Source organism: Squalius cephalus (assembly GCF_949319135.1).
Source record: "Squalius cephalus genome assembly, chromosome: 14".
In the NCBI taxonomy this organism is placed as follows: domain Eukaryota; kingdom Metazoa; phylum Chordata; class Actinopteri; order Cypriniformes; family Leuciscidae; genus Squalius; species Squalius cephalus.
The window spans coordinates 2,079,983-2,093,175 of record NC_137135.1 but is presented as its reverse complement, the minus strand read 5'-3'; the positions used below and the strand labels follow the sequence as shown (position 1 = coordinate 2,093,175).

The following is a 13,193-nucleotide window of genomic DNA, read 5'->3' as shown; positions in this document are numbered from 1 at the left end:
GCCACGTTTTAAATGGATTTAACTGTGGGAATGTGTGTGTGTGTGTGTGTGTGTGTGTGTGTGTGTGTAGCTATACAATTTCACAAGTTTGTTGTTGTAAATTTGAGTTCCCAGTCCATGAAATGCATCTACTCATGTAACACCTGCCAGCTGTAGTGTCCTGATGTACCTGTAGATGGCGGCTTCGGCCCTCACTGTCTCCATGGACTCTGTTATTCCCGGACTCCATTTCCCAGAACCCACTGCTCATTATTAGTTTACTGGTTTCAGCTGGGTCTGGTAAATCATATTACCCTGCCTGTTTAAATGCCATTTGCCCTGGGGCCTGTACCATGATGGTAGTTGAACAAACTCAGGGTTACAGGATTCAATTTGAGTTGAGAAAACCAAACCAATCCAACCAGGCTTTGTTGGGACCATGATGGTGCTCATCCACTCTCTCGGTCAACGCAGGCTTTATACTGAGTTTAGGAGTTTAGGAGTGACATCAGCAGTGAACAGCCAATCACAGGCTGAGAAAGAGTGAAACTGAGACTCACTTCTATCTTCTGCAGAATAGAGATTGAAAAATATTAAGAATTTAAACAAATTTACACAGCAAGAAGAAAATGGCTGTCTATGAAAGAGGACGACTAAAGAAAAGGTCTTGCTATATCAGTGCAAGTAAAAGTTGTGAAGTTAGTTTACACAGTTGATAAAGGTATAGAGAGAATTGAACATTTAAGCTCATGTAGTCATTTTACAGCTTCATCTATTGATTCTAAAGTGTATTTATATTACCTTTTATATATTTATTCATTTAAACAGTGTGTGATAATAATTGATAAACTAAAATTGTACATGTGTGATCAATTAAGGGTGTAATAATAACAAATAATATCTATATCATACAAAAATATTATTCTAAATAAGCATTACTAAAAGCCAGATGATTTTGTCTTTAAAAATAATTTGCTATGTAGTGACCTTTAATGTGGAGTAGAAACAGGGGGAGTGACTCATCAGACATGTGACACTTTGCTCACAGCTGATTGGTCCATGCTCGGTTTGAGATCTCATACCTGGAACATCACCTGACCCGGACCAGGTTAGCCGTGGAGCGCGAGTTACTATGGCGATGAACACGCTAAAAGCCAAACCACTTTCATGGTGCCTATAACCCAGGGTTGGCACAAACTAAACTGAAACACACCTGGATATCCTCCTAAACCGGCCTCACGGTACAGGCCCTGCTTTCAGGATGTTTGTTCTGTTCTGCCTGTTACTGTCAGCATTCCCGAGCAGTCTCTTTGTTTCTGGTGATTATTTCTGCCTGAGTCATGGGTTTCCCGTTCCCGTCTGCCTCTGTAACGTGTGAACAGGCTTGAGACAGAGCGAGAATCCAAATGCAAGTATTAAGAAAACATAAACACAGATAATCCAAGAACAAGAGCATAATCCACAGAGCACAACAACAGTAACACACATACAGAAATAACAACTGAAGCACAGAGGGTTCAATAGACTGGTGACCAAGGGGCTAACGAGGGACAGGTGTTGGTGATTAGCATGGGAACAAATGAGGGTAACTATGGCGACAAACAAGATACAAGCAAAACAGGAAGCAAACACAGAAACAATGGGAACTAAGAATACACTTCAACATAAAAGTCCTACAAAACACAAGAGACAGTACAGGGATCATGACAATTAATGTCATGTTTTTTGATACCCTATATATTTTTGTCATTTTTTGTTTTTGTTTTAAATAGCCTATATTACTTGGTCAAAAAATAAATCTTAATAAAAATATAATGTTAAGAAAGATGTTTTACTGACGCCACAGTGGTCCTCTAGTGGTCTTTTCATTATGTTGTTTTTACCGGGGCATTACAGTGATAAATCAACTTTGAGAGAGACCGCAAATGCTTTTACTTTTTTAGCTGCGGTGAATTTTACTGAACAAACAACTAGGTTTCATAGGTTAATCTCCTCATTACATCAATAATAAGTATGTCTGCAATATGTAAATGACATTTGAACCGCCTTTAGCTATTGTTAATATGTTGATAGATCAAACAGTTTTTTGTTTATAAATCTAGTGATGTAATAATAATGAAAATGGTGGTTTTGTCCAGTCCAGTCTTTCTTTACATTTATACCACAAGGAATCTTTTATTAATGTATAATTAAAAACAGAATAGACACCATAATAGACTAAAAATGAGTTTGCTGTGTTTTTGTAGCAGAGTTTAGTTTAGAGTCCGGTGGACTCACAGCTCACAGTCTAACAGTCAAACATCACTCAACTTATTCAGTTACTGAGGAAAAAATAAGCTATTTAATATAATATGAGAATTGGAAATAAGAAAAGAATAAGAAAACAAGACTTATTTTACTTCAAGAAAACAAATAATGCATTGCCTCGTGTGCAGTAAAGAGAGGAAACAGTTGTAATGTTTCGTTTAACAGCAGAAATGGAGGACAAACATTGACATGGGTTTGGAGGGGTTGGACGACGTGTGGAGGCTGACACATTCACAGATACAACATCAACCGTGAATATCTCAGAGACTGATCCGGCACACACCTCGGCACAGTTTTCTCTCAGACTTACATAAATGGGGTGCGAATTTCACAGAGGTTTCCAGTGTTGTGACAGAATTATCCTGGATCTCAGCTCTTCTTTCAGCGCGTGTTCCCAACCCTGATTTATGTCTTATTTACATCATAAAGTAATTAGTATTCCATTCAAGAATTTTTAATGCAATTGTGTTTAACTATTTTCTTATTAACAATTGAGATTGTACTTTAAGATGATAAGTATTTTGTTAGTGCTTCCACCAGGTGGCGTTAAAGATCTTTTATTTCTATTACTTTATGATTCAAATAATATTTGTTGTGCATTTGTTCTCCTTTGGTGTAATTTCTTAATTCTGCACTTTTTTGTCTTTCTTTATTAATAAATGAATATTTAATTTTGAATTATTTCAGTTTCTGATAAACCCAGGTTGCTATGGTCACGCAGGCTTGTTTACATCTTCAGAGTTCACACCACGTGACCTCGAGAAAATGATTGCATGGCCGCGACATATTATCAAATTCCTTGTGCATTAAAGCTCATTCTGATTATGATATTGCTTGCACCTTATAATAAATTAGATAATTTATTGGAAAGAGAAAATCAAAAGACATATAAAACAGGATACTGATTATTACAAGATTAACAACTGAAAATGATGAAAATAGGCATATAAAAGTAATGGGAATAAACCCCCTTGTGAATGATTCAGAGTGCTTTCCCATAATCTGATGAAGGTTACGTGCCAAACGGGCCCTGCAACAGCATATTTAAGAGAATTAAGGCGGCTTTGGTGACCTGGACACAAGCTTGTTCAGTCCGACACAATGGCCCCATTGCTGCAGTCATAATAAGCATTTGGTCAAGCGAGTGGATTTCCCCAGTCTTCACATAACACCCATGTCTGATGTCCCACACGCTGTTGTGCAAGTCCTTCTGATGGACACAACTCACATTGCCACTGCTCTAAGCTGAGGATATATAAGTGTGTACAGCTGTGTATTTACTTATCAGACAAAACAATGCTTAAAAATGATGTTCGGTCTGAATTATTGATGACTTTAGTCAATCTGAGGTCACGAAAGGTTGTTTTAAACAGGTGTGTGAACTCAGACACTCTAGGCTGTGATATAGTGACAGTGAACACGTTATGTTTTGCAACAGTTTTTCTAACACTCACTGTTGGAGTGTGTAGCTTCTCTTTCTTTAAACAACCATGTGGGAAGACACGTCATGGCCATATTCCAGGATGATAATGTCCAGATTCATCAGACTGTGAGAGAACGGTCGGGAGGTCCAGACCTTACATTCACTGAAAGTCTGACTCTACAGAGTGCTGGACTCCTGCATTTTCAGTACAAGATCCCGACCCAAAATGGTCAAATAACATGCTAGAAACATAATAAGCACAGCAATAATGATCCAATCATAGACTTTTACACATTTGCCTATTTAAATCCAAACAGCAACTTTTTTGGGCTGGACATTGTATACTTAAGACATTATCAAAGACTTTTTGTGAAAGTTTAGATATTTTTACACCCAGCTGAAAATGCCAGCATAGACCAGTATAAATTGTATGTTGGTCCAGGCTGGTTTGTGCTGGTTAGAGCTGGTCTAGTGGTGGACCAGATATAGATGTATCCAGATATATATTTTTTTGATTCAAACCGTTTGCACACTATTGGTCAATCTTTAATATAATGAGCCCGGGTGAAGTTTTATCAGGTCTGAAGAGATCATAGTTTAGTTGTCCACTGTTTCATCTGGCGGGATCACGTGAGGTTATTCAGCAGTGTGTTCGGCCTGTGACACTGAACCCCAGGGCTCTCTTCAGTGCCGGTCGGCGTCCTTCGTTTCAGAGTCGTGCAGCATCGCCGGTTGGTGATCCAACGCAAATCAAGTTGGCCCTGGTAAAGACTAGATCACTGCCAAACAAGACAAGTTTATTTTACATGGTTTTGTTCACCTCTAATGATCTGGATGTTTTTTTGTTGTTGTTTTTTGTGTGACTGAGACCTGGTGATTTGAGTCTTCTTTCTGAACTTCTGTGCACTAAAAACTGTACTTTTATAAACTGTCCAAGAACAACTGGAAAGGGTGGCGACACAACATCCGTTCTCAAAAGCCCATTGTAGAGAGTTTTCGTACTTCACTGTCCTGCTGTCAAAAAAAAAGCTGTGAGAGCAGCCAAATCTTAATACTTCTCAGACATCACAGCTAAAAATCGTCATAGACCTTGAATTCTCTTTTCCACTGTAAATTCTGTTATAAATACCTCTGTTCATTTTTACTTCGATGAGCCAGTTAAGTTTGAAAAGTTTTCTCAGCTACTTCACAAATAAAATAAGTGATATCAGACAGCTAATTGTCCCTTCAGATTATGATCCCTCTATATCCCTCCTTTCTGCATTTTTTTTTCCTTTCAATTTCTATAAACTCTCTTCATAAACTTAAGCAATTAAAACCTACTACGTCCTCAACTGATATTATTCCAACAGGCTTACAAGTTGATGATGCCAATGGGCCATACATTTTATCTATAATAAACTACTGGACAAATACTGTTGTTTTATTGTGCTTTATAAATCAATTCAGACTAAGATGTGAACTAATCCAGATGACAGGACATTCTGAGGATGCACACCAAGTTTCATTAAATTCTGCCAGCTAGCATACTGCTCCCAATAAGTGACAAAATAACGCCAACATTTTCCTATTTACATGTTGTGATTTGTATAGTCACAGTGTGTACAAATAACAAGGTCACATGAGACACAGCCGTCTTCTAACCGTACACACACTGGGAACTATATTCTCACTGCTACTTCTGCGGAGTGATTTAGTAGCAAGTAGCAGTGCTTCGTTGGCGTTATTTTGTCACTTATAGGGAGCTGTATGCTAGCTGGAGCTGTTTACCTCCAGTCTTTGTGCTAAGCTAGGCTAGCGGTGGGTGCGTCAGACAGAGTTACAGCACGCACGGAGATGAGAAGGGTGTGTGTGGACTTATCTAACTCTGGGGGATCCGGTGAATAAGCTATAGTCCCAAAAAGTCGGCGTGTTCCTTTAATGACAATTTCAATTTTGGGGTGAACTAACCATTTGAAACCCAATTAGTCTTACCATTTTTTCCAAGAGTGTATTAATTCTGCTAATACTTGCCAGTTAATAATATCTTTACCACAACTATGAAAATCCTCTGCAGGAGATAGATTATTTTCCTAAATTCTGGAACAGCCTTCTTGACATTATTCAGGATTCATACACACTCAGTCAGTTTAAGTCTAGACTAAAGACACACACTGCATCACATCAGTAAGTGTATAAGATTTATTATTTAACTAAGTAAATTTTATTAAGTAAAGGCAAACCAAATTTTGCAGATTGAGAGAGAAAAATTTACACAAACATTCCACATTCACACAAATCAATAACACTGATTTGTAACAACACTGTCAGAAGGTGCTTTGACTGGGTACAAATACAATACAGCACAATAAAAATGCAAATGGTATGGTAATACTCATTGATCAAATACAGTGACGCACTGCTACTAGACAATCAAGAAAACAATCACAGAGAAGTCAGAAGTCCTTTAAACGTAGATGTCCCAGGTACGGGTGTCAGTGGAAAATGCCAACATTCCAGTCATTTTCTTCAGCACTACATCCTCCATAGCTCTTCTTCTGACTCTTCTTCTGAGTCTCACTGACCTGGGGTGCGTTTCCCAAAGCCAACTCTCGTCGCAAGTTCTGACGTTACCAATAGAGAACTTGCGATGATAGTCGGCTAACGATGCTTTTAGGAAACGCACCCCTGATCTTTTCCATTGCTGGCCAGTGTGTGGAGCTCGACCGTGCCAGCATTCTCCAGGGCAGGCACAGGGCAATCACTCCTCAGCATGTTCTCCTGCGAGGCCTGGCATTTCCCGGTAGTCAGTGATTTCTGAAAGGACTCCGAGGTAAAGTAGTAGACCACCGGGTCAAAGCAGCAGTTGAAGGTGGCAACACAAAGCGTGATGGGATACAGTGTCCGCGCGAGCTTCTCCACCCAGCAGCTCGCGAGCGCCCGAGTGCGCACCATGGCGTAGATGAACAGAACAGAATTGTAAGGTACAAAGCACACAATGAAAATGGCCAAATGCACTACAATCATGCGCAGAACACGCTTCTTGTTGGTCCCGATCTGGCACAGAGTAGCGGGTCTACGCAGAGTCCGGAGCACCATGGAGGAGCAGGCGAGGTTGATCATCAGTGGTATGAGGAACCCCACCACCTCAATGACGATGGTGATCTTAGACAGATGTGTCTTCCACGTTTTCTTGGAGAATCCCTCAAAGCAGGTGGTGCTAGCCTTGGACTTGTTGGTGGAAGAGAAGAAGGTGACTGACATGCCTCCGCCCAGTATCAACAACCAGATGATCCCACACACGATCCCAGCATTGCGGCGGTTCCGAATGGAGAGTGAACGGAAGGGGTAAACGATGGCCAGGAATCGGTCCACACTGATGCACGTGAGGAACAGCATACTGCCGTAGATATTGGTGATGAAGGCTCCTCCGGAGATCTTGCACACTGTATCCCCAAAAGGCCAGTGGCGATTCACGTTGTAAAAGATTTTAAAAGGAAGAGTAAACACAAACACTAAGTCTGATAAAGCTAGATTGGTCATGAAAAGCGTGGTCTCGTTACGCAATTTCATGCGACAGCAGAAGACGAACAGTGAAGCACAGTTAGTGACCAGTCCCAGAACAAAGGCCACACTGTACACCACACCATACAGGTTGTACTTGAAGGAGTCATCGATGCCACAATTGTCCATCCCAGTCTCATTAAGAACAAGACTGGCCATTATGGCACATGCAGTGGAAGATGTTCTTCTGTTTCCAGTTAATTCCCAACAGTCAGCAAGAGCTCTGAACGAGTCGTCCTTCCCATCATCTACTCACAGCTCCACAAAGCTTGGTCAGATGATCACATCTTGTTTTGTGAAGGTACAGTCAGCTACCTTTGTCTGGTTAAGGCGTAGACTGATAGGCAAATCTGTGGTTTCCTGCATGGAGGACGACAGTGAGAAAATAAGTTAGAGCAGTGCTTCCCAAACTTGTCCTGACCCACAGCACTAACTCCACTTCTCATACGTCTCCCTCGTCTAACACCCCTGATTCAGCTCATGAGCTGTGAACTGGGGGAGTGTAATAAGGGACACAGAGTTTGACGGGTTGCGCTCACATATACATGCATGGGTCATTCCCTGAATGCATTGAGGAAGTTACATTTAAAATATGGATTGGGAAAACAAGAATATTGTGTATTAAGTTAGGGTTAGGGTTAGGGGGCATTTTGATAACAGGCCCTCTGAAATCAATGGGTTTTGATTGTATAAAATCCGTTTATGATCACAAACGGATCTTTTTATATTTTATAAACGGATCCCTCGCTACTGGTTATGTATCGTCTGGTCTAAAAATAGCTGCTATCACTCCAATAATACAGAGACCTGGTCTAGATAAAAGTCTTGAGTAACTTCAGACTTATTTCCAACCTTCCCTTTCTACCTAAAGTACTAGAAAAGGTGGCCGCCAGTCAAATACAGTATCACTCGGATAAATAATCCACACAAACCATTTCAGTCTGAGACTGCTCTTAAAGAAGTAGTAAATGACCTTCTCCTGGCTTCTAGTCCTATTAGATCTTAGTGCAGCTTTTGAAACACAGTGGTTAACTTCATATCTATCGGACAGGCAACAATACACTAGCATTGACCCTTTGATGTGTACGATCATACCGGTGTCATGTGATCAACGGCTAAATTCAAATTTGCTTCCGCGCTTGTCGTGTATTAGAACTAATCAGTGTTTTCAACCCCATAATAATTATTTTAGGTTTCAGACATTTAAATACAACTCTCTACAATGCGAGTAAATCACACAAAAAAAAATGTATAAGGCTAATTAGGCAAGTAAATTATACGATTTCACTTGCCTGTGATTGAGTTAGGCAAAAAAATATACATGTTTAGCGCAGATACAAATTCATTGCCTGCTGAGCTTTACGACAGGGCTGCACAATATATCGTTTCAGCATCAATATTGTGATGTGCGCATCCGGGATAGTATAGAGATCGTAGTTGATCGGTTCCGGTTCAGAAAGCATGTGATTCGCAGAAGTTTAACCATCATAGAGTAAAAGTTTATCATTTGATTTAGTCCTGTCAGTTTAGACATCAATTGCAAGAATACTGAAAGTCGCGCGCTGCTTCTGTTTCTGTGTGTGCACACAAAGCTGCTCAGACAGCACGTGAACACCAAACTCAGGCCTCTTTCTCTTCTTCTGAACTTGAACAGGCAAGTGCACACAAAACTAACTCAAAATGCCCATCTCAGGGAGTATCCTCGTAAACACAGTCAGTTATTTGTTGTAAACAATTGAGGAAAAAATTATAATTTTTATCATTTGCGTATCATTATATTGGATCCGTGCATTCATCTTAAAGTGACAGCAGCAGGTTTGTCACCAATGTTAATCAAACAACAAAAGAGAAAGATAAAATCACTTTTGTAGCTTTAACAAAGATATATTGTATGTTTTATGACCATTATAAAGGTGTTTAAACGACAAAACACATTCACTTACATGTATTTGACAACAGGAATATCTGATATTTCAAAATATAGCATTTTGAATAAAAAAGTTATACATGCGGTATGTCATGTGACAAGCATAAAGCGTTGCCATGAAAATAATGTGATACTTTCTAAAATAATGGTTGCCTTAAATAGGGCTGTGTGATATCAACACAAATCTTGCTAAGTCACTGTTTTCATTGGTGTACCTCAAGGATCGGTTCTTGGTCCACTTCTATTTCTAATTCATATGTTTCTTCTTTGGCTAGATCATTCAGCATCATGGTCTTCATTCTTATAGTTACACTGTTGATAAACAAATCTTTCTGCCCAGCCCATTTCTGTTTTCCCACCCCATCCATCACTGCCTGGCCTTAAAGATGTTAAAATATGGACGGCTGAATCCGGTTAGTTGGCCCTACGTCCCTTGGCTTTTTGTCAACATGACCCCTCCATATTGATATAGCCTTAGTTAGGCCTTCACCCATTGTATGGAATCTGGGGTCATTATTTGATCCTAAATCGTGCTTTAAACCGCATATCAGCCAGCTTGTTAAATCTTTTTAGCAATATTGTCCGTATGTGACCTTTGCTCAGTCTTAAAGATGCTGAAAAGGTTATCCATGCTTTCATAACCGCTCGCTGGACTATTGTAACTCCTTGTTCTGTGGCCGACCCACTAAAGCCCTTAATCGTTTGCAACTACTGCAAAATTCAGCTGCCTGTGTTCTGGCTTTAACAAAACAATCTGCTCACATTGCTCCCTATTATCTTACGCATTCAGTTCTTCAGATCTGCCATGGTTTAGCAGCCTTATATCTAGCAGAATTAATACATGCATATGTTCCTGCCCGATCAATTTCTGACAGCTCGCTTGTCCTACCCTAGCTCAAACTCTCTGCTGTCAGTGGGATTCAGAGTCACAGCTGCCCCAAAACCTCCACGGTTAACCTCACTCCAGAACTCAAAACCTATCTGTTCACTCTATGTTTTGTTAAATTACAGTTTCCTTTTTTTGTTACATCCATATTGCTACATGTTACTGTCTGATTGCCTGTCCTTTAGTTGTTCCTTGCTGAAGTATACCTCTATTATGATCTCTATCGCTGGAAAAGCGAAAGAAAACTGTGCTCCCCGAACATTTCTGCATGACTGAAAACAGTGACATGTGAAGGCCAAGTATGGACACACAAACCTAGAATGTGTCCTCTGCATTCACCCCATCCAAGCTAGTGCACACACACATTAGCAGTAGTGAGACGTGAACACACACTCACACACTGAAGTGGAGGATACACTACCTGAAATCCACACTTGAGGAAAAGTACAGATATCTTACCGGAAACTGACTTTGGTAGAAGTTAAAGTCACTGTTAAGAATATTACTTGAGTAAAGGTTTTAAAGTATGTGATATTTCTTGTACTTAAGTATGAAAAGTATTTTTTGATATTAAACGTACTTAAGTATTGAAAGTAAATGCAAAGTACAAGAGAAGCAAAAAATATAAAAAAAAAAAAGTTCTATACACAGTTTGAAGATTGCAAGATTGTGTTCAGTTTTAACTTTGTTTCTTCAATTTTGATTCCTTTAAATAAATAAAAAATGGCAAAATGTTTATTGTAAGTTTTAAATATAACAAAATATTAATATAATAATTATACCTTGATCATTCATGTTAATTCACATTTAAAGAGACAACTTTAAAATGTTAAATGTGTTATTTAATGTTGAAATTAACAATGAACAATACTTTTAGAAACCTTAATGTTACAGATGGACTTGTATTGTGAAGTGTTACCATTTCATATTAATCGAAACAGCCATGACGGTCATCTTTACACACAAAGGCATGGCATTGAAATTAGACACATTATTATATGCATACTTTCACACGTTATTTGCTTCTATTTTAGAACACTTGATGATTATCTAATCAACATACGTGTTACAGTGACGATAAAAGAACTGAAATCTAATGTGTTCCTGATGGGTTGATATGTGTCTGTCGGCTGCGTGACGACACAGTTTGCTTTCTCACATCACTAGCTTTAAATGTGCAACTTTGCTGCATATCGAATGCATGAAAGTGAACAAATGGATATAAACTAATGCAAATAGAAGGTAACAATCGTGACCATAAACGTTTGGGTCAGACATGTATTTTTGTCACATGTTTAACCGCTTGAGGTAGGCTACTAAAGTTAAACCTCAACCGCAAACACACTGCTGTTCTCCACTAATGCAGCATCTAGTCAACTAACTAATTACTTTATAATGATATAAAAACATGTACTCTGTAAAAAATTGGTCAATTTTTACTTGTGGTCATTCTACACAATATGTTTAGTGTTAAGTAGACTATCCCTTTAGTTTAGCATACTTATTTTGTTTGTTTACAAATGTTACTGTTGCTAAATATATTTAATTTTGGTAAATACATTTTCCCCCTTGCTTTTTTCTATGTGATTACAACAAATGCATTACACAAAGCAAAAGCTTACAGTAAAATGTATCCCAACATTGCCCCATATGATGTACTTCTGAAGCCATGACCTTTGTGTAAGAAACATATTAATGTTTGATAGCTTCATCTCTGCCAAACACTAATATTACAATTTAATCATAACATTCAGAATCACTACTTTAATAATGCATGTGAGGACTGCATTGCTTGGTTTGTTAATTGTCCTAAATTAAACATACAGTATATCCGAGATCGATTTTCTATTAAAGCATAGGCTATTATTTGTAAGGCTATTGACAGTGAAATATACATCTATGTAAAGCTGCTTTGAAACCATTATGTGAATGGCCTGACCTATATTTGATTTATTGAGTTGAACTTGAGTTTAACGCATATTTACACGCATAGGGGAATACAGTGAACTGTTAAAACACCACAGCGAACACCAGATCTGACAGTGTTTCTGACTGACCTGTGACGCGGTTCTTGTGGGAAATCTCATATTTTAAAGTAATCTGTGGACCGCGACTATAACAAGCACACAGAGTTTAACTTACAGCATCTTTAAGAGAGCAGCTGCCGAGCTACACAAAATAAAAGAAAACTTACATGAATCTTTCTGTGGAGTCTCCTCAGGCAGTGGCCAGATCAGGAACCGGAGACCTACTGGACAAACCCGAGTCCTCCTGGACCACCATCCGTGTTCTGTTCCGCGAGAACGCGCCTGTCTGCATATTATCGTGAGCGCGCTTGGAGAGTCTGATGAAGACACAGAGCTTCGAGAGAGCTGTGCAATAGAACATAATAGAGAACCAAAACTACAAATAAATAAATAAACAAATAAGTAATAATTAATCAATAACCTGGTAATGTCTTGATAAGACTTATACAATTCATTTGAATTATTGCTTCATTTTAATTTTTGCCTTTTCATTTATTATTTTCTTTAACTTTGATGTATATATTCTAATTTATGTTTATGTGTATTTATTTACGTGTTTATTTATTTTTATTATTTATTCATTAATTCATGTATTCATTTATTTCCATATTTGTTTGTTTTTACATTAATCCCAACATTTCTTATTTATATATGTATTTATTTCAACTAGGGCTGTCAACATTATCGCGTCGACGCATGCTTTTTGTCCAGTTTAATGCGTTCAAATATTTAACGTATTTAACGCAGCATCCGTTCATTTGTGTCATCCTTTGGGTAGCTTTACATTATATGATCCCGATCTTATTCATGCAAATGCTTTTAAACCATTCAAGCGCGACAAGACAGTGCTGTCTGTGAAAGTCCTGACACAAACACACACACACACACCCGCGCGCCAGAATACTTTCTCTTCTGTCTATAGTTCTCTTATACGCTTGAACGAACCAACAATAACACACAATTATGCCAAAATGTCAGTTTTCTCGAGTATCCTCATAACACAAGAGCAGACTTAAATGAGTTAAATAAAGTCTTAAATTCACAAAGAGTTGTGAGAGAATGAGGCATGTGTGAGATCCGCGTGCTGGTTTTAAAGGGACA

The 13,193-nt window shown here is 38.6% G+C and overlaps 1 protein-coding gene across 1 annotated transcript; it reads right to left on the bottom strand.

Annotated features, from left to right (window-relative positions):
- Positions 1-5,883: 5,883 nt before the first annotated feature.
- lpar4 (lysophosphatidic acid receptor 4) lies at positions 5,884-12,376 on the bottom strand. Its single transcript, XM_079893384.1, has 2 exons — positions 12,260-12,376; positions 5,884-7,612 (listed from the first exon to the last, which is right to left on the bottom strand). The coding sequence occupies exon 2, from the start codon at positions 7,409-7,411 to the stop codon at positions 6,362-6,364; it is 1,050 nt and encodes a 349-aa protein (XP_079749510.1). The 5' UTR covers positions 7,412-7,612; positions 12,260-12,376; the 3' UTR covers positions 5,884-6,361.
- Positions 12,377-13,193: the final 817 nt, after the last annotated feature.